General features: G+C 42.2%; 1 protein-coding gene across 17 annotated transcripts in view; it reads left to right on the top strand.

The window, feature by feature from the left end:
- Positions 1-27,513, top strand: part of ZNF362 (zinc finger protein 362) — a 162,253-nt gene that overhangs the window by 29,376 nt on the left and 105,364 nt on the right. For 11 of the 17 annotated variants that reach the window (XM_085603970.1, XM_085603978.1, XM_085603971.1 and 8 more), the window contains exon 2: positions 18,037-18,302. The exons of 5 other annotated variants lie outside the window; for them this stretch is intronic. In XM_085603970.1, the coding sequence (XP_085460096.1) occupies positions 18,193-18,302 (110 nt within the window). In that variant the 5' untranslated portion in view covers positions 18,037-18,192. Of the gene's footprint in view, positions 1-18,036; positions 18,303-19,845; positions 19,985-27,513 lie in introns of those variants that run through there. One more of the 17 variants, XM_085603974.1, reaches the window with a different exon arrangement.

The following is a 27,513-nucleotide window of genomic DNA, read 5'->3' as shown; positions in this document are numbered from 1 at the left end:
CTCTTTAAAAATGTATACAATTGGTAACAAGCGGGTTCAGCCGGTGGTGATTTACAAAGCTTAATTAGGTTTTGTATAGATGCAGCATTGCATCTAATACTCATAGGCCTTAAATACCTCCTCCTGGCCTCAACTAGGGTTTGGTTAGGACAGTCAGATAGAACATGAGTTAAATCTTGTATTCCTCCCTCACACAAATCACAGAGCCCAGTTGTATTTTCAGATTTGTTCCACTTTACTATATACACTTTCAAAGGGAGGATTTCCAGCCTTAGTAGAAGAATACAACGCCGGACCCTATGATCTAATGAGAAATTTGTATATTTCTCTGGGGATTTATATATTATAGTTTTTGCGTATTCTTTATAGTGTTTTAATTGTATACAATGCTCTACGTCCAGATCAAAGCTTAATCTTAGAACCATGTTTTTTAGAAAGAGCTTCAAGAGTGCCGGTGTCCCGGATTGTAAAAGTGCTACTGTGCAATGAGACTGATTAAAAGCTATATTGAGATTCTTATTAAAAGTGTATCGTGACGACGACTTCTCAAAGATTCCGATTTTAAGAAGTGCCTTAAGGATACAGAGTTAGCGTGCAGAAGATAATAAGCCTATCTTAATATATTTGAGATAGCCCTTGCGTGTATGCTGGATAGGGAGAGTTCAAGGCGTAATGCTTGAGCAGGGACAGCTTGATTTCCTCTTGTCAAATTCCGTAAAGGAATTTCCTTCTCTTGTTCTTACAAATTTCCAGGTTTTTATGTGGATACACTCCAGACCATACGTTAAGATGGGGAGGGGGGGGGGGGGGGGGTTCATACGATAGCCCTCCAACAGACGTTGGAAATGTCTATTCCCAGTAGAGGAATATAACTTCAGCATTGCTCCTACATGGGCTTCTGCCTTATGACCTATATGATGTAAGTGGGAATAATTCTGTAAACTTTGGGAGAAAATGCGACCCAGAAAAGTATATTCTTTGACAGATTCTAACGATTTTCCCCCCAATGTCCAATTAAAAGGTCGTGGTCGCTTTTTTCCCCTAAAGGGTTAAATATTCGTTTTTGAGATATTTGGGGTTAAGAAGTTGTTATCTGCATAGCTACTTAGTGCATTTAGGTTTCTTTGGAGCCCAAGTCATCTTAGTGGCTTTGGATTAGGCCCCACAAGTGTGGTACCCTGAACATACTGGCTTGAGCATCCATCTCCAGAAGAGGCTACCCCTTCTGGAGGATCTTTTGTCGCTTAAGCATGGCAGGAGTATGGAGATTTAGTGGTGACAGCTGACTGGTTTCGACCTCTGTCCCTTACAAGGTAGTGGATGTCATCTTGGCGGCTAGACGTCAATCCACAAAAACACGTTTAAGCTGGACGTTGAGAGAAGTTTGTGGATTGATGCACCTCTTGGTGAATGGAACTACTGTAAGCCAAATTGTCAGACGTGTTGCTATTTGTGTTGTGATGTGTTTTCTGAAAGGTTTACTTTGCACGTTTCCTCCCAAACATTTGTTGATCCCACAGTGACACCGTAATTTGTTGCTCACATACTTGATGCGTACCCCATTTGAGCCAGTGCACAGCTGTCCTCTGCGTCTTTTGTTATTGAAAACAGCCTTTCTTATACCAATACCATCGGCTCGGTCTGTGAGTGAGGTGCAAGCGCTGTCTAGCCAGCAACCATATACCTTTTTTTTCCCAGACAAATTGGTGCTACGGACTATAGCGTCGTCCCTGCCCATGGTTGTGACACTTTTCTATGTCGGACAATCCATCACCCTTCCGACATTCTGTGCTCCACCCTATCCCTCGAAAGAGGAAGTAAACTATCATTTGGATCCCAAAAGAGCTTTGGGCTTTTACATTGATATCATCAAGGACATTCTGATGAACGATTAACTCTTTGTGGGGTTCACAGGAGCAAAAAATGGTAAGTCTTGCAAAAAGTAACCATTTAAAGGTGGATTTTCCTATTCTTCAAACTCAGCTACACATTGCTCGAGGAGCAGCACCCATAGGGCTTCAAGGTTCATTCCAACAGTGCCAAAGCTGCTACCACTGCATTGGCATGCAGAGTGCCTGTCTTTGACATCTTTCAGACTGCAACCAGGGTGTCAGGGCACACTTTCACAAATCAGTAATGCCTTAATGTCCAGTGTCATCTGCAAGGATATTTTACCCATTAGTTCCTGCAGGACATTTTGGTCTAAGCCATTCCACAGACCCACCTTTTGGGAGTTATTGCTCTAGTATCTGTTCACAAGGTGAGGAACCTGTAGTTGGAAGTATCCATCAGAAGAACAAACTATTTTTCTTTGGTAATGCTTTTTCTGGCGGATACTCTATCCAACCGCAGATTCATCACGGACCATCCCACCTCCCAGTTCTGTGGAATGGCCTCTCTTCTCTATCTTAAAAAGTTCCCATTTTCGAGATCTGCACACTGATCAACCGATGGCTTAATGTCTAATGGTACTGACATAGTTCAGAAAGAAACTGACATAAGCGCACAGGGGAGGCGATTAAATGGGGCTCTGGTGTCCCTTTCGGGTGCAGCACGGAGTCGATGTGGTGCCATATGATGTCAATTTCTGGCACGCGAAGGAAGTGCTGGAAAAAGTCTGCGGATCCAGGCTGGTACCTGGTGGTATTCAAAAGGTGAGGAATCTGTGGTTAGAGTATCCATCAGAAAGCGTAACCGAAGGTAAGTAAGTTGCTAAGTCAATTAGGCATTAAAGGGGGGATGTTACTCAGTATAAAAGCCTGCAGAAGTATTTTGTTACATGGAATCACAGATTTGCCTGCAAGGGTTTTGATGTCTTTAGCCCAATGCCGGGATAGAAGATGTGCACTGTGGCCATTTTAGGAGAGACAGAGAATTTTTTCTTAGTCAACTTTAATTTTGTATACATTTGTAAGTTTAGCACCATATGCCTGATCGGTTGCCTTGTGGGAAAGCTTACACTGAATACAGTAGGCCTAAGTTGGCATACTATGGGCTAGAGGCCTGATTGGGTCAAGTTATATCTTATCCTATAGGTCTGACCTGTTTATCATAAAAGTTATGACAATTGGTAGTAGGTCTAGTTAATTTATTGTAAATAGCCATTTCTTAAAGTCAATAAGCCTTAAACAGTGGGCCACACTAAGTTATAGTAACTGAGTTACAGGCTGTGAACGGGTATGTTTTTTAATTGAAATCTTGCAGGCAACTGTAGTAGGCAAGCTTTTTGAAGCCGGTCACCCACTTTGACAAACGTTGGAGTTAGAAGGCTTATACTGTGATGATTCTTGTTAGGCTCCTTTGAGATGGATTGTATATTGTTTGGCTAACTCTAATTTTGTGCAAATTTGTTACTTTATACATGATGGTAGCCAGCATATGTGCACTGTTATGGTTATAAAGTCAAGCCAGGATATAGGCCTTATTGGCTCTTTCGGAAAGATGTAAGATTCCATAGGTGTGATCTGTTCATCATGAAAAGTTATGACAAAGTCAGAAGGTCTGACTTATTGTGAAAAGCTATGTTTAAGGCAATAGACTTTTTATGGTGGAGTAATAATCCACTTTGATAAAGCCTGTGGCCAGGTATATTGTTTATTAGGCCCTCTTAGGAGAGATGTTATGTTTTGACCACTATAATTTGGTACATAAAAAAATAATGTTATTACCGCACACCAGATTGTGGCCTTGTGGGAAAGCCTCCGACGCTTAATTCACTAGGTTTCAATTGGTTAGGGTGATGCGGCAAAAATAAATGGTGTAGGCCTGATTGTTTCACTGGGAACAGTTATTTCTGATACCAAAGGTCTGATCTGTTTATTTTGAAAATTTCCGAGAAAGTAGAAGCCCTGAATTATTTATTATGAAACACAGTGGTCTTTATTGTGGATTGTTATTGTACCATGTTAAAACCCGCAGATGGTGTTTGCTACATGAAGTCTCACATATTACCTTTGTAGATAAGGAGGTTAGTGTTGATTACCCCCTTTGACTCCTCACATTTCTTTCCTTCGCTTTTTAGTTACATTTTTTTAGAGCTTACCTCAGCTCCTCAGACTGTGCTAAAGGCCTGTTTTCATTGGCACTCATTTCTTATGCAGCCGCCACACCCTGCACAGCCGCTGCTTATAAACCAGGTGGCCATCGTAGAATGGTATTGTCTGTAGTGCATCATTATATTACTATTCTGAAACTTGGAGGGCATACTGGAACTTTAAAACAATGGCACACTATTTATAACACAAGTGACAGACGGTCTCCCAATGCTATGTGATTTGTTATTGCAGGCATGTGCCTTCCATGTTTAGGTGACAGCTATTTTTATATTTTTAAATTAAATTGCATATGTTGTGGAGATTGTGTGGGTTTCATTGTGGTTGTGTAAGTTAGCGAATACAAGACATAGTGGTTGTATGAATGAGTGCAAATAGGAGTGACAGAGTGTGAGTGTATAATGACTTATTGAGTGCCTAAAACCATAAATGACAGAAGAAGCTTGCCTGACCTATTGGCCTTGCCAGTGCTTGTTCAACTAGTGAATTGAATGTCTTTTCTCTGCTTGAATATAGTATTCCTACATAGTCAGTGACGGGCATTTTGTTAAGATACCTGGGCAACATCTTTGTATTTTTGCAGGATTTATTAACCTGCTACTCAACATCACCTTCCTTGCCCCCCTTAAATGCCTAGTAGTAGAACTTGGTCTTTGCCCACTGCCTCGTGCCCCACTGATGAAGAAATGGGCTTACATCCTATCTGAAGTTCTTTCATTCACTCCCTTCAGATGTAAAAACCGTCCTGGCCCTCAAATGCAGCAGAAATGCCTAGTCACCCCGGCAGTTACTACCATAACCCCCATGTCACCTACAAACTGCGTGGAGTTTGCTGCCTCCCTCAAGATCTGAGAGAAGCCTTTGTCCCCAATCTACTTTTCCCTGTGTGCCGTCTCTCTACCCATTACATCGTGATTCCGGAGATGGCTGTACAATTTCAAGGATAAGCACTTTATCTCCTCAAGTGAACATTCCCAGTTCCAGAGTCAGTTGTGGCACAGTAGGAACAAATTGTTCCGGCTGTCTTTGCCACTCGCCCAACTCCCATGGGAGAGCACGCAAAATACCCTCCCTCCCTCAAGGACTTTACCATTGTATATTGCTATCAGTTCTTTTTACATCATAGGGTATGATCGTGTGAGTATTTTGACCATAGATTTGTGTAAGGTTTGTATGCAATTTTTATTTTGTCCAAAAGAGCTGCCCATACAGTTCTTTTAGTCCATGTTCTTATAATTTCTTTGCATGCTCTTGAGTTGATAAAGGTCACAATTTGTCCAATAAAGAGGGTTATTTTAAAGCCTCTGGAGTCGAGGAGGTTGTAAGATTACTAAGGGTGAGTTTCTTTCAGTACCAATAAATGTGTGCTGTTTGATTTGAAGAAGTATGCGATCCTTTACTTTGCATTTTCAGATAGTTTTAAAATGTCTTGGAGTCATACGGAGTGGTGAGCTATCACACGTCCTACTGTATAGCGTCTGTGGCACTCCTCTAATGGAAGCCATTAGACTCGATGTTTGCCTTATATTTAAGTGTTTTTACGAGGTATCTTTGTTGTATTTTTATTAAGGGCACAGTGATTTTTCCGTCATTCATAAAATTATAACCAAGTAAGATTGTGTTTTGCTTTGTAGATAATGCTGATCTTTCATTAGCTCTCTATTGTGTTTGACACTTGCATGTGTTCATGTGGTTGTACATCCTGGAAGTCTTGTCACTCAGTTCATCACAGACCTTGTATGTCATCCTGTTGTTATTGGAATGTTAGGGGCATCACAGTCTGCTTAGGGTGGGGATTCCAGGGTGTGACAGTCAGATAGCAAGTTGATTTGAAAATGGGCATGATTTAAACTTCTCTGTTTAACTATGGTAAATTTATCAGTGACTGCCGGAATCAGGTGCACTTTTTTGGAGTGAAAGCTTGTAACGCAGGCAATGAGCTCTGGCTGTAAAGCGGACATGCGACAGACCGCCGACTCTCCTTTGGTGGTGCACGGTTCCCACTGCTGTGTATTTGTTAGCTGGACTCAAGACTGGTTGGTGAATAGGTATGACGGCAAAACCGATCCTCAAAATTTAGACACCCCAAAAGTTTACATCCCCATGTTTTACCTCATCCGGTTCTCCCTCAAGTTGAATTGCTCATCAAGGCACCCCCAAAACAACAATTATGTAAGTAAAACAAATCAAATAACTAAAAGGGCCCACTCAATTACTGAGGTCTAGCTCAATTATAAATTGAAGGGTTTAATTACATAATTCAAAAATAAGCAATACAGGATAATGCCATGAAGGCTTTCAAGTGCAAAAGTTAAACAGAGTATGTAAAATCAGAATTATTCTAAGTCCTATTAAGCAGCAACATCAAAAAAGAAGTCTGGCAGCATCTCTAGTAGAACTGGAAAGTCTTCTGGCTTACCCCCAAAATAAAAGGTTTCTTATACACAGTTCTCTCATAAGAAATTAGTAAAACTGCAAAATCATCATGATCTGAGCAAAAGTATTGTTTCTTTAGCAAATCAGAATATCAGAAAAATTATACGTCATTACCTTAACACATAAGCACTTTCCCATTTAAAAAAACGTATTCAGCACCATGTATGCTAATACCATCCGGAGATGTTCTAACAAATATGAAACATTTAAACAATAGAATTTTCAGCAAATTAATATACTAGGATGCACAATGGAAGGCAGCAGAAGGGACCTTGATCATATATAACAGGAGGAAGTTAATTGAAAGCAACTTAATCATAACAGTGGAAATAAACCATTAACATCAACTTAGTTGTGCTCTGCAGAGCCTGTGAGGAGAGAATGTACGCGGGAAGGGGAAGCATGAGTAAGTGACTGTGTTGACATCCATTTTGTCTAAGATGGTGTCTAATTGGAAAATGTGAATAATTAAACATCAATAAACACACTCCAATGCATCTTATAAAACTTATTTCAACTGCAATTTTTTTTAATTCAGCTTATATATAGAAAATCAAATGTGTAAATTTATATTAATTATATAATTACTGTACAAATTATAAACCCTGAAAAACAATATCACCTAAGCACTACTTCTACTTTGATAGTAAAATAACAGCCTGGAAGATCTTTTTCTTCTTGATTTTCAAGTCATATTTGTAACTGCCGTAGGAGCGTGTGTGTCACGTTTTAAATACGGTCACATGTGCACACAGCTTTTGATGCAGATGGCTGAGCTGAGGAAGCATCAAACAACACCGAAGAAAGACTGCGCGTCTTAGTGTGTCACAGTTGGATGCTTATATCACACGCAGTGTCTTGACGTAGGATGTTGCCTGGCGGTCATCTTGGATCAAGGCTGTGCAAAGAATGGAATTTGCAGTGGCGACACTGTTATTCTTGTGAGCAGCAATTTTTTACATTTTTTTTATTAAAGGTATTGTAAACTGTCATCAAACTGTAATTTACATGGAATATGCTTATCTAAATACCTCATCATATACACACTTTGATTTCAATTCCTATTTTCAATCGCATGAAGATACCATTGGGATTACCAGTGTCAGAACCCAAAAATTTCTTTCTGAGAAAGTTGATCCTCTGTTGCCATTTAGGCAATGTAAGAAGTTATTTGATTCTTATCTTATCGCGATCGGAGGTGAAAAGTTTTCTTCTGTGATGAAACATTTGTACTCCTTCACAATTTGGGAGTGCAATGGAGGGACATTTATGACACTCTGGATGAAATTCCCTCAGGGAACGCTGAAAGAGAACCACATGATGCATTTCAGAAGTCTATTTTGATGTTAGACATTTTGGAACTCTTAGCAATATATTCCTTGAGAGCCACAACTCAAGGGGAAACTAGAACAGTGGGAAGAGTTGTGGCATGTTTGAAGACATTGGCACAGACCTGAGATGATCATACCGTACTCCTTAATCAGGGATCAATTGGTGAGATATACCAACAGTCATAGAGTACAAGAAACGCGTTTAGCTGAAAATCCCACCGTTAGTACAGCAGTCACAATTGTGGAAAGGATGGAAAACCTGTCTTACTGCATTTGGTAAATGCGAACCAACCATAGTAAGGGCTTCTCCTGTGGGATGGAGGATCCAGGGTTTGAAAGTTGGATGGTGAGCAGCGCTGAAATAGTTGTTGTTTATCCTTTGTTTAATTACAGTAAATCAATAAGAGCCTATCAGAATTGTGTGATCTTCTGTGGAGCACAAGCTTGCAACATACAAGTATTTATGGACTGTGGAAAGGTAATGGCGATTATATAATGCTGGGCTATACAACATTGGCTAAATGGGGTCCAATCCATGACAGAATTTTAGGCTAATATTCCCAGTTTAGATACATTGCATGTTTATCACATGTAGATGGCCTGAAAATCTGGCAGCGATGGACCTCCATGAGCCATCATTGTTCAATATGGCTGTGATGGTGCTGGCTGCACATTGCAATATCAGGACTATCTCCGCATTGGCTTCAGTAGCAGACTGATTAGGAGAAAGTGTTAACTGATCACTGATGCCATAGACTGTGCTGCTTATGAGTATGTTGTACAAAGTCCCAAGCAGAAGGGATTTAATCTGTGTAGAAAGGTACATTCTCACGGCACCAAGTGCCTGTGGGCATGTTATCAAAGGTGATAGGCTGCCAATTTGAAGCAAAATCTATCTTTGTATCATCCCTTGGGTCTAGTCTGAGAAATAATGCAGGTCTCACCATGACTTTCCTGGCCCCCTTTGCTGTGTTTCAGGTGTGGGAGAGTATGATGTTTGTTTTCTTTCGGTCAATTTATAGTTTTTAATATTTTAGTCGGAATAGTTTGCCTTTTCAGTAGGTATTTGCTTCAGAGACACAGTACTACCCAATTAGAAGTCATTGCTTGGAGTAGACCAACTGGGCCAGGCTCTAATGCCTGTGAGTACCATTAGGTGATGTGAGGGCCAGGTGCGCTATATCGATGATGGCGCACTAGGCCAAAGTTCTCCCCTCTCCGCCTGATACATGCAAATCTACTACCATCCGAATATTTTGGCGATCTGGGATTTCTTGCACACTTGGGTAGTTTTGGTTTGTAAAGAAGAAATACACATGACCAGGTGGAATGAAGTTGTTTAAAGTTGAAGATACTTAGTCCCAAATGAAAGCACCATTTGGAAACTTTATTGCATTTATTGGCTTGTTGGAAACTTTATTTCATTTTGGAGGCAGGGGCCCTGGACATAGCACCTCAGAAGAGGTTGGTTGTGGGCAAGAGGCCAAGGAAAAAGATAAAGAACTGGAGAGAACGTGGCATCCCTGCCACTTGGCAGGAATAGCGTTTTTGAGGTTTGAGCAGGTTATGACCATGGGGTCAAGTAAGGGAAATGTGGCCATGACGGCCGGCACTGTAGCCAAATGTGGCAGTGGGGTACAGGGTTTGCTGGTGGCGCGATCTATAAATGGTAAAGCACCAAGAGGTTAGTGGGTGATTTGAGATTTTTATGGATGGGGAAAGGTATGTTTTATGTACTGGAAAGTTTAGCAGGACATTTTAGTATGTATGGTGCTTCTGCTCAGACTATATTAGTTTTAATCTTGCTGTGATCTTTGGAAGAAATACATCCAATTCGGGCCTCGAAAAATCTACTCGCCGCTTGCAATTTATCAGGTCGAGCTATTTTTAGCATCTACTAGTCCCATCAGGTGAGTGAATTGAGGCTGGAAAGGAGCAGGTGTCTGTTCTTTCAGAAATTGAATGAACAATAAAGATGCCATTAAAACTTGTTTTTTCTTCACACATTTGCTGTCTCTTCAAGGAAAGAGGTCAAATGTCAGTTTGTCTTTTTATTAACTGCTGCATGGAAAATGGAGTTTATTTTTCTCTCTTTTACTAGAGTTAGAGGTTTTTGTTGAGTGAGCCATCTGAAGAGGTCAGTTATTTTTCTCCAACGCATAATGTTTAAATAAATAGCCTGTTAATTAATATTACAAATATTTCAGAATATATCAGGAATTATGAAAGCCCTTTTTTTGTAATTAAGAAGTCTTATGCAAACAAAGAGTTAAATAGGAGCTAAATAAACCAGAAAACTTTACTTGGTGATATGCAAATGACACATATTTGCAGAAACTCTATGTCCAAACATTATTGTTCTTACACTATATAGTTTTATCAGTAAAACCGCATATCAGTGGGAAAGTTTGTGACCTTTTCCATGTAAAATCTGCTGATTACAAATGACAGTGTGCTACGACTTCATGCTTTAATTATGTATTTACTAAAAGTGATAGATTTTGAACATGATTTGAGAAACATTCCTGCCCCTGCCCTGCCGACAATGCTGTTAATGAACTAAGAGGCAAGTCAGGGTTCCTATGTGTCCTGTGGCTAGATTTGTATTGTATATGGAAAAAAAGTTTAGTTTATTAAATCAAACAAGTTTTTTGTACAGCAGACATGCTGAACTTGCACATTTGAAGGTGCTCTCATGTGGGATAATGAAGAAAATGGCCGCTCAATGAATTAAAATAGTTGCCCACGTTCACATCATTTGAAACCAGTTTATGGATCAAGAGCATTACAAATAGGTTGAGTAGATTATTTAAATCAACATTTTTATGATTTTTTTTAAGCCTGTTTTCACAGCATCTGCTCTGTCTTGATCCTTCCAATGCCTCAAATGTTGAAATTGCTGTGAAACATGGTTGTTTACTTGTTAATGTGAATCTGTGCTCCTTTTTTTATTTGACTTATTTTGGCCAAACCATTTTAAGCATTTGATAGAGAGAGAACCTGCTGTTGAGATCCCCTTGTAGCGTGAAATGCACTTACTCTGTGGGTTGAATCAGCTTGTTTGGCTTTTGTGGGTTCTTTAAAATTGTCAATGGGTAAATTCATGGGTTTATTACCAAGTTGGTTTACTTAGGTGAATATGCATAATGTTATAAATATACTTGTTATTACAAGCACATTTTTTTACCATTTTACCTTGCACACAATATGCTTCAGTGCTGTTTGGACAGTTTGATTGTCAAGATGTGCAAAGCATCTACTCTAAAGAAGGTTCTAGGGGGAGGTATAAAAAGAATGACCCTTTGGTGGTACCATACAACTTGTGGCTATGATTTGCTTATTTAGCTTTCTTGTACAAAGTTTTTGTTCTGATGGATACTTATACTTTCAGAATCTTCATCTTTAGAATATCCCCAAGCACCAGGCTGGACCCTAAAGATTTTTTAGCATAGCACCTGTGCCCCAATAGGTAGTGTTGTGCAGCTCCAAGTCAACTACGCTACGCCATGGAGGTGTCGATTGGAACAACATAGAGGTGCCACCCATGCAGCTGATGTCCTACTTTTCATTCTTTCTGTGCCTTCATACGAGGATCTTCTGCTAGTTTCCCCTTTTTTCTCGACCGTTGCTGAGCCTTTTTCTCTATGTCCGCTCCACAAACTTCAGAGTATAAGTAGGGACTGTCGGAAACAAATGTTTGTGACCTATCCCCATGAAGAGTTTCTATGGTGTTTTGGAGTTGGTCACAACTCCCAAGTTGTGCAAGGAATGTGCCCTGATGCACCTGAATGCAATAATGGACCGTACAGCCAAGCTATTTGTCGCCATCCAATAAAGAAAGTCACATGAAAGCCACTCTCAATCGAAGTCTAGGACATGGACCCGTTCCAGCTCACGGAGCCGGCCCTGCAACAGGTCATTGTCACATTCCAAGTCTTCGGGTAAGTCCAAGTCAGAAAGAATCACAAGAAGTCCAAGTAAGCCTCATCCCAGCCTCACCACTCGCTTTCTCAGAAGTTGCAAAGACGTCCAGGTGCCCTGTGAATTCACACCTGGTCCTCCACCGAAGAGCTGATTCCTTAGCTAGTTCTGATGCACTCCAAATTTACGGGTCCGTCAGCGACACCTCAACAGATTAAGCATTTAAGGAGACCATGCTGCACATCTTGGCTCCTTCAAGCAGTCTTTCAGTACCATGGGTTCTTGAAGGCCCATGCAGGCCACTCTTGCCAAGAACCTCGGGATCATCCTGGATCCCAACCTCTCCATACAAATCAGCGCTGTCTCATCATCATGCTTCCACATCCTGTGAATGCTACGCAAGATTTTCAAGTGGATCCCACTAAACAAAAGACTGAACGGTCAACCAGGCTCTTATCACAACTAGACTTGATTACGGAATTGTCCTCTATATCGGAATCTCAGCCTATGTCCTACGCTGATTCCAAACCACCCGGAACGCAGCCGCCGGACTCATCCTGAACATCCTGTGAAATGACCACATCTCTCCACACCTCAAAAATCTCCACTGGCACCTAGGCCATTGAAGATGTAAGTTTAAGCTACTCACCCGTTACTACAAATCTCTCCACAACACCGGACCAGCATACAAACAACCCCCCCCCCCTGTCTCCTCCAGGCCTGCCCTACACAGCGCCTGGAAACCCTTATGGGTGATTAGCCACGCTCGCCAAATTCACATAACCTAACAACAAGGCCTCCAGTTGGGCTACACCCATCGGACACTATCTATGTCTGTCTCCTGAACCTGCTTGAGGTTCAGCTGCAACTCTGGAGCCGACTCCACACCAGCTTCATGTTTCATGACAGTTCCTGTCATGTCAACGCTGGCGCTGATTCCGAAGGTGGATGTGGAGCCCATGTCTGACTCCAAGGTGAATTTGTCTCATCTTCACCATTCTGACTCTGCGTAGGAGCCATCCTCCAGTGCCCCAACAACTATTCAGTTCAGGCTCTGGCTCGAGCCAATCAGTTATTGGGGATGATGGGGGAGGGGGGGAATAATTTCACCCTACAATATAGTTATGAAACTTTTTATATGACCAACTGGTTTCCCTTCATCTGGTCCTTCCGTGGTAGAGTCTTCACATTGTCATTGGAAGGGGTGCCCAAGTTGTGGATCTGTCAGTTGCCTTCTGTTCAGGTAAAAACTAACGTCCTTATGCCCTACTGTCATTCAATGAGGCCTTGACCGACACTCATGGGCACTTGGATCAAACCCTGATCTTACCCACCTGTAAACAGAAAGATGGCACATGTCGAAAGACCTGTTCCGGGTGACCCTGACTTCTTACACAGCACCCTACTTCTATGAGCCTGGTAGTACAGGCCTCCACTTCTAGGGTAACCCAAGTTATTTTCCCACTACACACCTGGGCAAAGAGTTGAAAAGAATTGAGGTGTTTGGGAAAAGGATGCTTTCTTCTGCTGGTCTCACCCTCTGGTCAGTTAAAGCCAGCTGTTTGCTGGGAAGGTAGTCCCATGTATAATGGGACCTTGTGCCAGTTGGCAGCACAGACCATACAGGATGGCTAGGATGAAGCCAAGTAAGTCATCCAGATAGGCCTGGACACGATACACGACTTCGGCAGAGCAGTCAACACTAGTGTGGTGCTTTGCCGTAACGTGTGGATGGGATTCACAAGCTTCTCAGGTGACGTCCAGGTGTCGCTTATGGATGTTCTTTTTGATGGGTCTTGCCTCTTTGCCGAGAAGGCAGACGCCGTCCTTGAGCACTTTCAAGAAAGCAGAGTTATTGCACTCTTCCTCAGTCCCTCCTCCCCTGCAAGACCGCATGCTCAACAACGTTGCCTCTTTCAAGGCATCGCTAGGGGCTTCGCCTTCGGACAACATTAAGGCCCACCACTCCAATGACAGACAGCATACTTGCCAGCAGGGGCAACAAACTTTCCAGGCCAGCAGGGGCAACAAACTTCTCAGTCCCCAACCCCAACCAGCAGCACCCATCAATGTACTTTAGATTTTTCTTAGCATTACACAACCACTCTGTGGGTGGCAGCATCAATCATTTTCTCCATAGTGGCATGCCAGAACATCTGACAGTTGGGTTTGATGGATAATCCAACAGGTCTATACCCTGCCATTCCTTTCAGCCCCGCCACCTATGTCACCCTTCCCAGAGCCTGTTACAGTGGACCATTTGTCCATTTTACGGCTAGAAGTTCAGGCTCTTTTGGAGAAAAGGGCCATACAGAAAGTCCCACCTCAGAGATCGGAATTGGATGTTATTCCTGGTTTTTGCTATTGATGAAAAAAGGGTGGGATCCTCACCCTTTTTTTAGATCTTCAACCCCCTCAATATCTCCCTGCAGGAGGCACCCTTAACATGAGCCCATTGCAAGCTAAACTGTTAGATGTGTTACTGTTTGTTCTGCCTTTGGCCTGGCAAGGACCTGCAATGATCACTGTTAAATATTATCTATCAGTTCTTTTGACATTTCTGCTTTAACAGGACCAACCATCCCTGTTTAATGCACGTGTTGTAATGTAGTTTCTCAAAGGCTTGCTCCACTTTTCCTCCAAAACCTTTTGTTATGCCACAGTGGGACTTTTATATATTTGGTCCTCACCTTTCTTTAGTGTAGTCCTTTTGAGCTGTTGCTCCACTGTTCCCTATGTCTCTTGACCATGAACATGGTCTTTCGTAATGCAAAAACCTCCGCTCTTCGCCTAAGTGAACTTCAGGTTCTTTCAGTCCAGCTGCTACACACCACCTTCTTTCGGGAAAACTAGTGCTAAGTACTAGAGAAGCCCTACTCCTGAAAGTTGTGACTTCTTTGTACATCAGGCTATGTATCACTCTTCCAACCTTTTTCCCCCACATCACCATTTGAAAGAGGAGACGTTCCATCGTTTGGACCCTATGAGACTACTCAGTTTTTATATTGATCATACAATGAAGTGGACGATTGGCTATTTGTGGAGTTCTCTGGGGCAAAGAAAGACAAAGCTTTGCAAAAACAATGTTTATCCAGATGGATAACCTTCTACATTAAGACCTGCTACGTGATTGCAAAAAAGCAGCCACCAGAAGGGTTGAGAGCCCATCCCACGAGAATCTAAGGTTACTACCATTGTGTTGGCACCCGGAGTGCCTGGCCTGGATATTTCTTTGGCTGCAACATGGGCATCAGTACACTTGTGTGTGAAACACTACTGGCTTGACCCCAAGGTTTGACAGGAAGGGCATTTTGTTAGTTCGGTCCTTATTCTCAAGGTGAGGAATCTACAATTTGAGGTGTTCATCCGAAGAACAAGTTGCTTACCTTTTGGAAACGTTGTTTCTGGTGGAAACTCTTATCTAACCGCACATTCCTCACTGCCCCCCGCAGCCTTGTTCTGTGGAATAAACTTTTTTCCATTTAAAAAGGTCTCAAATTAGGGATCTGCCCACTGGCACGAACAATCCGTTTTTGGGCTCCGTATCAGAGGGCATGGACAATGTACAGAAAGAAACTGCCGGCAGCGCACTTGGTTGGTGCCAATATGTGGCTCTATTTGTCATTTCTGGACCAGGGTGGAGTCGACTCAGAGCTGCACAACACAACCTACCAGCACACAGGTGCCATGCTATAAAGTCTTCTGGGTTCTGTCTGGCACCTGGGGATATTCTACAGGTGAATAATCAGTGGTTAGAGTATCCACCCGAAAGAGCGATTTCAAAGGTAAGTAACTATTCATTATGTTCATGTCACCGGAATCTCCAGAGAATCCCACCCATCTGGCCTGTGTTCAAGGTGTTCCTTATCTAAACTTGTTGGTTTGGAATACTTGGCCCAGTTTGTTAACTTTGCTCTTCAGTCAATCAGATGAGTTGAAAGTTTATCTGTAATATTACCTTACTAGGTACGAAAGGCTTCCTTCACTAAAGATGTACCGTGTGTACTCCTAGCAACCCACTGCTTCTATCTCCCATGCTCGAACGGCTAACTTGTTGCATATTCATCCAAGTCTTGAGCTATCTCATTACTTAAAAGGTTGTAATGCTTATTTATACCTTAATGTGATAGTGAGGGTTATTTTATCCTTCATAACAATGATTCCTATTATGTGTGAATGTTATTCAGTTGTTGTTGGTAAATGATTAAAATACATTGTAATAGATCAAGCTAGGGTCCCAAGATAATGACAGGAAGCCTTATAAGGACTGTAGTAAGTACCATCACTACATATATTATTGAGGTTGTCTCAATTATTGAGGATGTCTGTTACTGCTATATGTTATATTTCCTGGAATCAGCAAAGTACGTCCCTCAGACGTCCAGTAATTTGAGTGCCCAGTGGCAAATGGAGGATTCCAGCAGGGGTGTATATAAACTTCATTCAAAATCCACTTAATAACAGGAAAACTTGTCCAAGCAAGGCATGCACAGCCCTTCTGCTCACCCAACACTCCTTCCATTGTTGATTTTCCCCTTAATAGTTCTCAGGTTCTAAGGGAGTACAATATTCATTGGACAGTTCTGGTTACACAGCAGTTCTAAGCATGGGCACACACACTACTGAAGTAAAGGTTTAGATTTTACCAGTACAGCTTAAACGTTTAGCCTCTGTGGTTCAATAAACAGCGCAAGGGGCTCTTTTGAAAACTCTTAATGTAGCTTCTGTGTTATCTTTCTATAAGCCTGTTTGAGGATTCTCAGACAATGAACAAGAGTAACCTATCAACACATTTTAGATCCTTTTTATGTGTTGAATACCAGAGGGTTGTAGAAGTCTACATAATTCAGTTATTATCTTATGTGATTGCCAGTGGATCATACCACATATGAGTTTATTTTTTTCATCAAACGAAACTTAGGTTGTGGTTGTAAATCGCTTGCCCGTGTCACCTTAGTTGGCAATCACCTAGCTGCATCTTTAGTTTGATTACACAGGCTGTTGAGTAGGTAAACTGGAGGCCTATACAGATGTTGCCGCAGCGGGTGTATAATACATCTGATATGCACACTTTTAAGGAAATGTGATTTCTGAACGAATGCATCAATGTATCGAAAAAATTCCAACAATCGCCCTTCACAGTCCTACGCCAAATATTGGCTAATTGAGCAGATAGCTTTTCCAGATTTAGGCACCTCAGGTTACCCAATGCATCTGCATAATAAATAAGCAGAATGCTGATGTGGGTGAGTTATTGTTTGTTGTGTTGCCGGCACCTTTTGGTTCTTTTGCCCCATATCCAAGGGTCATTTGACTAGGCACTTTAATATGGAATCAGTGTTGAAGTGTCAGTCTTTCAATGCCCTTCCAGATAGTTCCACATTTACTAGCCGGCTCTAAAAGGTAATCGTAACGATGGTGAATAAAATACACACAATATGAAGACCTTAGCATGACTGTTCAAGAGTCTCTCGATGCTGCTCTATAAAATGCAGTTCTTCACTAATCATTATTACATCACGTTTGTTCGAACAGAATGATGTTTCTGCACTCTTTTGCAGTGTCCATTTCAAGTGTTTTAGATTGGACTGATGACGTGCTATGTTGTATTGTATATTGTAGACGTGCAGTTGCACTACGAATCCTGAAACCTGTAGTTGTTGCCTTCAGTTTTACATGTTCACTGTAGTGCAGAGATGTCTATCTAATTTAGGTTGTGCCTTCACATCCTTCTTCTTCTGTGCTGCTGGAGCCTACATTGGTTACATTAATTAGAAGTAGACATTTCCTACTGATTCACTCTGCAGGTGGAATATATGAAATGACCACTTAACTGTAGAAGTTGTGGAATGCTTCTGCAATGGAAAAGCCTGCTTATACTACCTTGGCATCCGGTTCCATTTAGTCTCAATCCCAGTGGTCTTCCAGCATACCTTCCATGAATCCGCTGTAGATCCTCATAGCAAGACATTTTATTATCCATTTTTTGGAGTATTGTATTCATCTGCGCGAGTTGTGACACAAGGCAGTAGGCTGAATTTTATTTTAATTTCATGAATTGTTTTTTTAAGAACTAGATCGTTTAATCTGCCTTTACACAACGGTCCTTACACCAACATTTTATCCTCCTTGTTGTTTTCAAACGACCTTAAGCACTAAGCTGCAGGAGCTCAGAGTACAATGTAAAATGAACTCGCCCTCTGGTACATAAAAAAAACCACAAAGAAATGCAGTCGTCTTTGCTAATATTTTGGTTTGCATGAAATAGTACATGTTTTTTTTTCTTTTTATTACAGCCAAGACGAACTCTCATCTTCTACTCCCTTCCAAAACAAAACATATTGTGAAATAAAGCTGTTGATTGTAGACCAAATTAGTTTACAAAATCCAGATATCTTACATAGAGAGTACTCAACCCAAGTGAAAAACTCCTCTATCTGGACTCTGCTCCCATGTTTGAGCTTGGAGGAAAGCAGTCGCCTCTGCTGCTCAATGGTATCACGGAGCACCATCCACACTTCTTGCCAGGCAGCTGTAGCCCTCTTACATCGGAATCCAACTCGTGAGTATGAACAATATAGCACAAAGAAAAGCTAACTGTCTCTCTGCCATTAAGGAAAACTCTTATTTGAACAATATTTGTGTGGTCAAATGGCCACCAATGTCCCTTGGTGAAAGGGTTGCCTATAGTAAGGGATGTAGTGCTGACATTGGTGAAAGCAGCCAGATGCCTGTGAGATTACGATTGCGGTTCTTGGCCCATTTCTAGAGCTTCTCTTGCCCAACGCACTCTAAAGAATGATGTTGCAAGACCTACACATAGTGCTAGGTTAGCCTGAGTCGTTCACTTTCACGATATTATTACCGCTGAGGTCTGTACTCTCTCTGCCCTTATAACTTAAGTGATAGCTTATCCCTTGTGCGTAACGTGGTATAATACGGCATTAAATATTTGTTATTTTTTTTAACGGGCAGCAAAATTACTTTGTACTTTGAGATATTTAAGTAACTTACTCCTCTAGTCATTTCCATGTCAATGTTGCAGTATCACAGCTAAAACAAACCCATCAGTGATCCAACATCGGGCCTAGTTCTCAAAGGGCCTCTTCCTGCAATTCTGTCATATCGTCTGGCAGCCTTTCATTCCCAGATGAAGGTAAGCACCTGTACTCTCCCTCTATATTGATTTGTTTCCCCCATTATAAATGACCAACCTAAAGCCAGCAGAGTCTCGATCTATTTTTTTTAAAATCTGTTCCCTGAGCCTGCCATACCATAATTCTGTGTAGGTTTCAATCGAATTTGCTGAAAAAAGGGCTCCTACAAAGGGGAATCTCCAAGGGACGGATAAATAAATCACTGTTGGAGAAATAATATAACTCAAAATTAGGGCAGAACAAGACCCATTTCAGCAATGGTGCACATAATTTCTTTCTTGCCTCCCTTGAGGCCATACCAACCAAAATAGAAATAAAAATAAGGTGATTAACTTTATCCCCCCAAAAATCTTCCAAATCGCAGTGGAAAATTTAAATATATAAATAGTTATTGGGGTAAGATTTCACTTTAACTATATTGATGTGACCCATGATAGAGGATGGTATATGTCGCCATTTGCGGAAATCTTTTTCAGTTTTGACAGGGAGGAGGCCATAAATTTACCTTGTTTAATTGCAATCCTCACGCTACTCAATTTGTCGATAGTGATTTTGAAGTATGTTAATTTTGTCATTTCAAGGCCATCTTGTGACCCCTGGTGTATGCCTGGGTCTCTTTATCTATAGTTCATATTTATTTGGTATAACTATTACTAGACTTTGAAGAGTCTGACAATGCTGCCCCTACTTTACTTTGTTGTATTATTCCATGCTAGGACCATTCACTGCCTATTCAGGCGCTAAGGAGTTGATTAGCTAACTATGTTCAGGTAAAGTATACATATCATTGACAGGCTTTGATTATTAGTGAGAGATTGGTCCTGTTTAATGTGCGTTATATTAACGTTTATATTTTGTGTTGCCATTTTGCTGTGAGCTCGTCTACACATCAGTTACTTTTTCATGACTGTCTAGACTTTCTTACCAGTGTCCCATTTATGCTTTCAGATCAATGGCTGTGCCTTTAAACTCCATCGTTCCTCTCTTGTGATCCCTATCAAGTACTGACAGACTGCTCTAGAATTTATCCTAGACCTTCATACATATTCTCTGGAATTTCCTGTTGTCATATGCAGACGTTTCACAGGTATTCCAGTTAACAATCCCTTTCATGATTTAGCCAGCTTACAACTGACTTGCTCATTCAGCAGCTCTTTTCCATTATGAAAGCCGGGGCTAAAATTAGCGTGTCAAATTTCAAGATCTGTCCCCTTATCCCAATGAGAAGCTTTCTTGGATCTAGATTGACCTTCACTGCCACATTGAAGATGGTTCCTGGGATATTTGTTCAATATTATTGTTTTATTGTATGTGGGCAACCCAACACTAGGTGATACAAGGCACAGCTGCCATGCATCTGCCTTTCTGCCCATTCCTTGCAGCCTAGAGATAGACCCCATGTGGAGATCTTAAATTTGTATTATCTTAAACTTCTGTCTTCCAAAGAAAGTGTTCATTAAACCTCCTTCTAACTAGCCTTTTTCGCCCAACTCTTCAAAGTCAGCTTTTTTTTCTCATTCATTTCTCCAAAAGTCTCAGTGAAAAGGGAGCTACCACATTTTCTCTCTCAGTTTACATCATGTTATGCATATCCTAATGGCTACCAGCCTTTCAATTCCTTTAGAGGTGTTCTCACTGTATACAAGTTGGGTGGTGCCCAAAGCACTGTGGCATCATCTTACACTCCCATCAATCCTGGGCCCGATAGCGACCACCTTCAGGGTGATTTGTCTTCCCCTCCTTAATTGTGGTAGCTAACAATCACCCCATACACCATGTGCCCCTGGGACAAGAACAATGATAGTCTTGTGAAGAATTTTGACCTACACTCCTTACAATCCTAGCTTTGTGATATGATTCTCAAAAAAACAAACCAATTCGGTCCACCTTGTCCTCCTGTGGCTGTTTGGCGCCTTTGGGATATTTGTCCTTCTCAAAGCCTTGCTTGACCCGCACCATTGTCAGAATGCTGACTGTTTAACTGTGATGTAAAAGTACAGGAACTGGAAACCAGAACCATGATATACAGCAGAGGAAAATAGACAACTACAATGAGTGGAACCAGCTCCAAAACCAAAACAGATTCAACTGGGCATTTATTATGAAAACCAAAGCAAAAACAAACATCCCCCTGCCCCCCCCCCCCTCCCCCAACAACTCTCTCTCTCCTCATCACAGAGGCAACATGCCCAACAAAAGACATTTTCAAAATAATTAGTGATTTCCTAAATCCTAACCGCATGCCCACGTACACCAACCACACTCAGAAACTTGCCAATGCCCTAGCAATCCACTTTATCAAGCAGCCAGTCATCCACAAACACACATTCTTATGAATGTCTCACCCAAGACAAAAGGTTTTAAGCTGTGCTGCTTCTGCTGGAATCAAATGTTGGCCACTGATATGTACGGCATATATCTCTGTTGAACTGATTCAGCCACAACTTGAAACATGCAACAAATGTGCACTGATGAAACAGAAGGCAATTACAGAGTGGGAAGCAAAGGTATACATCACAGAACAAAGGAAGTGGTCATATTCGAAACATCTGGGTCGCTCCAAGTCGCAGGACTGTTCCAGCTCTAGATCATAGTGCCACTCCTGTGCCAAATACTGATCATTGTCCTTGGATAATTCGATGTACGAGGTGTGGCATAAGTGCAAAGAAGGACTAATGGGAATCATCCCCCTCTCACCATTCGAAATTGGGCAAGAAGCTGTGCAGTCAGCAGTCCAAGGGCCTAACTCTGCCAGTGTCTTCCAGCCCTAAACCCATGCCGAGGCTAGCCCTGGCACACCCCAATTTGCCTAGGCTGCAGTCGACCCTGAAGCAGATTGAGGCCTTTAAGGAGACCATGGTGCAAAAATGCCGGCTCCCTCTGGAGTGCCTTCAGGCCCAATGGAGCTGCAGGGGCCACCAGTCCATTCTACCTGTGTGTTGCTACGCAGAGTTGGCTGACCCCACTTGGCTTTCTTCTGATGTGGGCCTACATCTGCTCCTGGCCACAGGGTCCACGCTGGTCCTGACCAATGCTGATACTGACTCCAAAAACGCCTTTGTTGGATCTAGTTCCGATGCTGGTCTCTGGCCCAGAGCCAATGTGGACCGGTGCCAGACCTTTGTTGCGCTACTTGAGTGCCAAGGCTCATCCAACAACCTTATATTGCTGGAGACCCTGTTTGACTTCAATTTGGATATAGTTCAAGGGCTTCAAAACGTTTGTTACGGCGTGGTTGATCATTTACTCACCTCATTACACGGATACTGGACTGTATCTCAACCTACAAAGTGTAAGTGGGTTGGATACCGCTCCAGAAATTAATCTGGAGTCTCCATCAGGGTCACCCACTGAAGAGACTGCTTCTTTTGCAATGACGGTTCGTAGTTCTCGACTTACAACTACCTATCGTAGAGATAAGAATCAAACTTGCTTACTGAAATTTTACAACCATGGGCAGCCTCTTCAGAGACCCTACTGCCCTTCATTGAGTTTCATATAGATACTTTGATAGCCGTGTGGGCCAAGCTGTTCTCCAATCCCCAAGTGAGTTGACCTGTGGTAAGGTGACACAGGCTACTGCTATTGGCCCAGCCTTCTTGGCTTAACACCTGACTCTGAAACGTCTTCTGGTGAAGCATGGACAAGTAAATTGAATCCAAATTCATTCTTATCTGCTCCACCAAATAGAGAGTCCTAGCATATTGATGCATTTGGTTAAAATGTTCTTTTTTTGTCAGTCAAGACCTATGGTCTTTATACACAGTCTACTTCTTGGCCGCTACATGCACACACTTTGGGAAATGACCAGTAAAATCTTGCCAACCATTCCTAAGGACCTCTTTCAACTTTAGCCCAGAGAATTCATGATGCACTAGACACTGATAAATATGTTTTGAGGGCTTGCCTTCACTGATTGTGTGGACTGCACCATGGGTGCCAGTGTAGTCACTAGACGTTGCACCTGGGTGTGACTAGGATTTTGGGGGTTGTCTAAGTGTCCCTAATGGACATGCTCCTTAACAAATATGGGCGACTAGGGAGAAGGCTGAATCGGGACTCCTAAGATAAAAGGATAACCATGCTTTAGCCCTCTCCCTCGAATGGCTCACACCACCCTGCCAGTCCCTCCTACAATACTGGAAGATTGGGCCTGTTTGTGGGGGCATGGCATATCTACAGTGGCAGCCCTCACAGAAATACAGCAACCATTCCCGACTTTGTCGGCTCTGGAGGATGTGGTTGTGCCAGTGGCCATGTGTTTCACCAGGGTCTGCAAACTTCCACCTCTTATCTGCTGCACCGCCAAGCCGCTCTGATTTTCCCTTGACGGATCATGTCCACCCAGTAGGTGGCAAGATCCGTTTTTTCCGACCTGACTGGGAATCCATCACCTCCGATTGATGTGTGCTGCCTGCCATTCATTTTAATGTATTTCCTCCCCTTCCTCTATACCACCAGTGTTGTTTGAAATTTCAGCAGATCACATAGCCATCCTTTATCAGGAGTTCGAGATGCTCCTGGCCTAAGGGGCCTTAGAGAAGGAACCAGAGTCGGAGAATAGTAAGAGAAGAGGTACCTCAGTTTCCTGGTACCCAAGAAGTATGAAGGGCTCTTGCCAATTCTGGATCTCTACCTACTGAAGCCTTTTTACAGAAGTACAAATTCAAGATGCTCACCCTGGCTCGGGTTCTTTTTGCTGTGGTCCAAGAGGCCTGTATATTGTTGAACTTGCGGGACGTATGCATTCCTTTACATGTCTCGTAGTCCCTCAGATGCTACCAGAGACTCATGGTGAGGTCTGAACATTTCTGGTTTGCCATTTTACACTTCAGCTTTCCAGGTCTTTACAAAGGGAGTGGCAGTGATTGCAGTTCATCTTTGCAAGTCAGGGATACACAGTTTCCTGTACCCCGACTGGCTGCTCAAAGCCAAAGCACCGCAGTCAGTCACTGACCACTTTCAAATGACTATCACCCTTCTGTCATCCCTGGGCTTTTCTGTCAGTGAACCAAAGTCCCACTTAACTCCTGTGCATAGCATTCACTTTATAGGGGCTACATTGGATACGGTCATGTTCAAAATCTTTTCCCTACTGCAGCAAGGCCAAGACATTCAGAATGTGATCCTGATGTTTCAGACTCAATCCTGGGTCGGTGAGAATTGTTCTGAGAATTCTTGGGCATTTAGCCTTGTGTTTCCTCTTCTTATCATATGTCAGATGGCTAAGCTATCCTGTTGTATGTTTAAACCTATAATAACTGATAAAACCCCACCAAAAGGAAACAGCTCTCGTAAGTGTAAACATATAAACACGAATGTACAACCACAAACTAAAGTGCCACTCAAAGAAAGGAAAATGAGGCAGAATGGGTAATTTTTAGGTCTCGCCTAGCGACACAGCGCATGCGCTGCTCGCCTTGGCGAGATCTATTGTTGGCGGTTTGGTGGGCGAAGGGGGGCAGGAGATGTGCACGCGCGCTTGTTTTCCATTGCATTCTGCGTGTCATTTCATTACAGCGTTTCAGCAGAACACGCACGCGTACGGACAGGAGATATGCACGCGCGCTTGTTTTCCATTGCATTCTGCCGAGTCCCCCGGCCGTGTCTTTTCATTACAGCCTTTCAGCAGAACACGCACTCGTAGGGACAGGAGATATGCACGCGCGCTTGTTTTCGATTGCATTCTGCCGAGTCCCCCGGCCGTGTCTTTTCATTACAGCGTTTCAGCAGAACACTCAGTCGTAGGGACAGGAGATATGCATGCATGCTTGTTGTACAAGCCGGATTTATTTTGCTTCGCTTGTTAACATTGGGCCTCTGTCCTGGGCGTCCCCTTACCTCAGGCACTCAGTGTTACCTCAGAGTGGCACGCGAGGACACCAGCACTGTAGGATTCAGCACAAGTTTATGATTAGCAACATCTCATAACTATATCTGCAGGGAAAAGTTTGTTCTTGAGCCTCCTCTGGAAGATGCCAGTGAAGATTACGAGAAGGCCCCATGCGCTCCGGAGCGGTCCCACTACCCATGGCTCTGCACATCACTCACCACGGAGCAGCAGGCCTGGGCCTCTGGAGGGCTCCTATTAGTAAGAGCGCCCCGTGTATTCTGTCGGAAAAGTAGTTTGGCGAGTTAATGTGCCTGCTGCGGCTGAGCTCTGTGCTCGCCGTGCAAGTCACCGGTTTGATTAGTGAGACCGACCTAGCCTTTCAACTTTCTGATGTGATAAATGAGTTTTCTTGCGTTCATTGGCACCTGAGTTTTACAGTCCTATAAACATGCAAGACTGCGATAGTAAGCGCTATATGAAACGTTACTATCGGCTGGTGAAGGGTGCTCTTATTGGTTTCCTTTGAGTGATTTCAGTGTGGTATTGTGCTTTAGTATTGTGTCACGTGACTGACGCTCTTGCTGTAAAGTGCTGCTGGGGCCGATGGTATGAAACATACATTTCTTGAGCCTCTACAGTCTTAATTATTTTACTGGGGAAGGTGAAGTATTGCTTGCGAGAGTCGTTTATGTCCTTCACACCTTAAATTTAGTTTTATTTTTAATAATTGGTGATATATCAACTCCAGTGTTAAATTTGATCTGTCGTAGCGGAATGAGCATCTGAGACACACCTGCTGACATTCCAGCCCGTAGTCTGCAAGTTGCATGCATGTCCCTACAGCAAGCGCTCAACCCACTGTACTGTTCCACTAGCTGTCTATGCAAGCACATCCCAAGCATGCCCTGGTCTGGGACTCGCAGGGACGTAACTCTGCAGATAAGGCTTTCCTTTCCGTCAACGAATGATCACATTGCCAAACCACTCTTTTTTTGGCGCTGCTAGATAAGAGAGAAACTGTTTGCTTTGAGGAGTGGTGACTATCTACTGTACTTCTCTGCACCCGAAATTTCCTCATCGCTTGGTGGTGGTGGACTTTCGAAGCTTTACTGGTGGACTTTCAAAGCTTTACTTGTGAAAGGGCCAGTGTCAATAATGAAAAAATATAAGCAGGTCCACTGGAAATATGCGGCAGGGATGGCTCAAATTATGCAGCAGAGTTGACTAAATCATGTGCCAAGAAAAGGTAAATCACATGGTGTAATTATGACCCGATTCGTTGATGTTAAAGGTAAGTTACAGCTTCTCTTCTGTGCCCAGCCCCTCCCGAATCCTGATTGAGCACACCTGCTTCTTGTTTTTCTCCTTGCTGACCGCTCCTTGATCCAAGACATGCTCCCGCTCTCCCTTTCTCTGTCCTTGCAGAACAAAAAGGTGCAGGAGACAGATAAAAATGTGCAATTTTTAACAGAAAGAAAGCAGCACGGTAACCGCTACACCGTACCTAGGACGTCTTTTACCTGTGTGTTTTTTATTTTTTTTGGTGACTGCGGCGGGATTTGACCATTGCTGTTATGGACTGTCCTGTATGTTACGCAATCGAAATACCTCATGTAAACATAAAATAGCTTTGTTTAATGTCCATTACGTACGTTATGTGAGTGTGCACGTGAATGGCAAACTTATACACAAGACATATAGTAAGCGTACAATAGGGTGCCAACAAGTCAATACTTATTGCTTCAGTTGTAGGGTGGTATTCAAGATTGTGTTATCTTATCTATTGACCAAATCTAAATTAAAATAAATAATAGAAAGAAGGGGTTATCTGGGGGAAAGGGACAATAAAAATTGCACAAAATATTTCATACACTAACATGCAAATATAAATGTAACATATATGAAATCAGTGCATTTAACATCTTCACACATGTGAAAGGCAAATATCATAACCAGAATTAGGTTATGTAATGAAATCAGATTATAAGTATGATGGTTTTGTAGTTCTACACTTCTTAGCATACAGCTGAAAGTCCCGAAATGAGGAAGTGCACAGAACACCTCTATATACAAGCATTTGCAGTGCAATAGATCTCGCATTTACGCCAGTTTGAGCTATTGACATTGTAAATGACACTGCCTTTTATTTATTTTTTGTTTTTAAAACCTAAATAAAAGGCATTTTCATCTATCATGCCAATAGCTTAAACTCTCGTAAATGCGAGACCTATTGCATTGCAAATGCTTGTTATTATTTCCTGAAGAGGCCAGTACAATGTCATTTATTATACAAGGTAGCAGCAAGAAAGACTGTTCCAAGATTTTTCTGCTGGAGTTTTTTTGTATAGGATGTCACTAAAATAGTCTTTCTTCTTATTTTATACACTGTAGAGACTGGAAATTTTAAATTAATATTTGATCTTATGGCAGGGGTTAATTCTTTTACTGATTGATGAAATGACTGGCCGATATGTCACAGAATGGGTACATTCTTTTGACACATCAGTGTCCTTTTTTTAACAACTCAATATTGATATCAGGTCAATGGGCAAGCACCCCAGGCTTTAAACATTCAAATCCAGGTGTAGTGATTGGTAGCTGTGAAAAGAGTGCTTTCACCATGCACATGGGATGGTGGTGAAAATATGATGCAAGACTTTACACTTACCAACAAAATTCATAACTGCAGGGTGTCCCATTGTTAAGTTTGATACATTCAGCGAATTCCTGTCTTTTTACGCAACTGCACTTTACTGCTAGATTTTTGAGCCTATAGTTATTGC

This window comes from Triturus cristatus, chromosome 1_2 (assembly GCF_964204655.1).
Source record: "Triturus cristatus chromosome 1_2, aTriCri1.1, whole genome shotgun sequence".
In the NCBI taxonomy this organism is placed as follows: Eukaryota; Metazoa; Chordata; class Amphibia; order Caudata; family Salamandridae; genus Triturus; species Triturus cristatus.
Note: the sequence above shows the minus strand (reverse complement) of the source record. Positions and strands in the feature narration are given on the sequence as shown.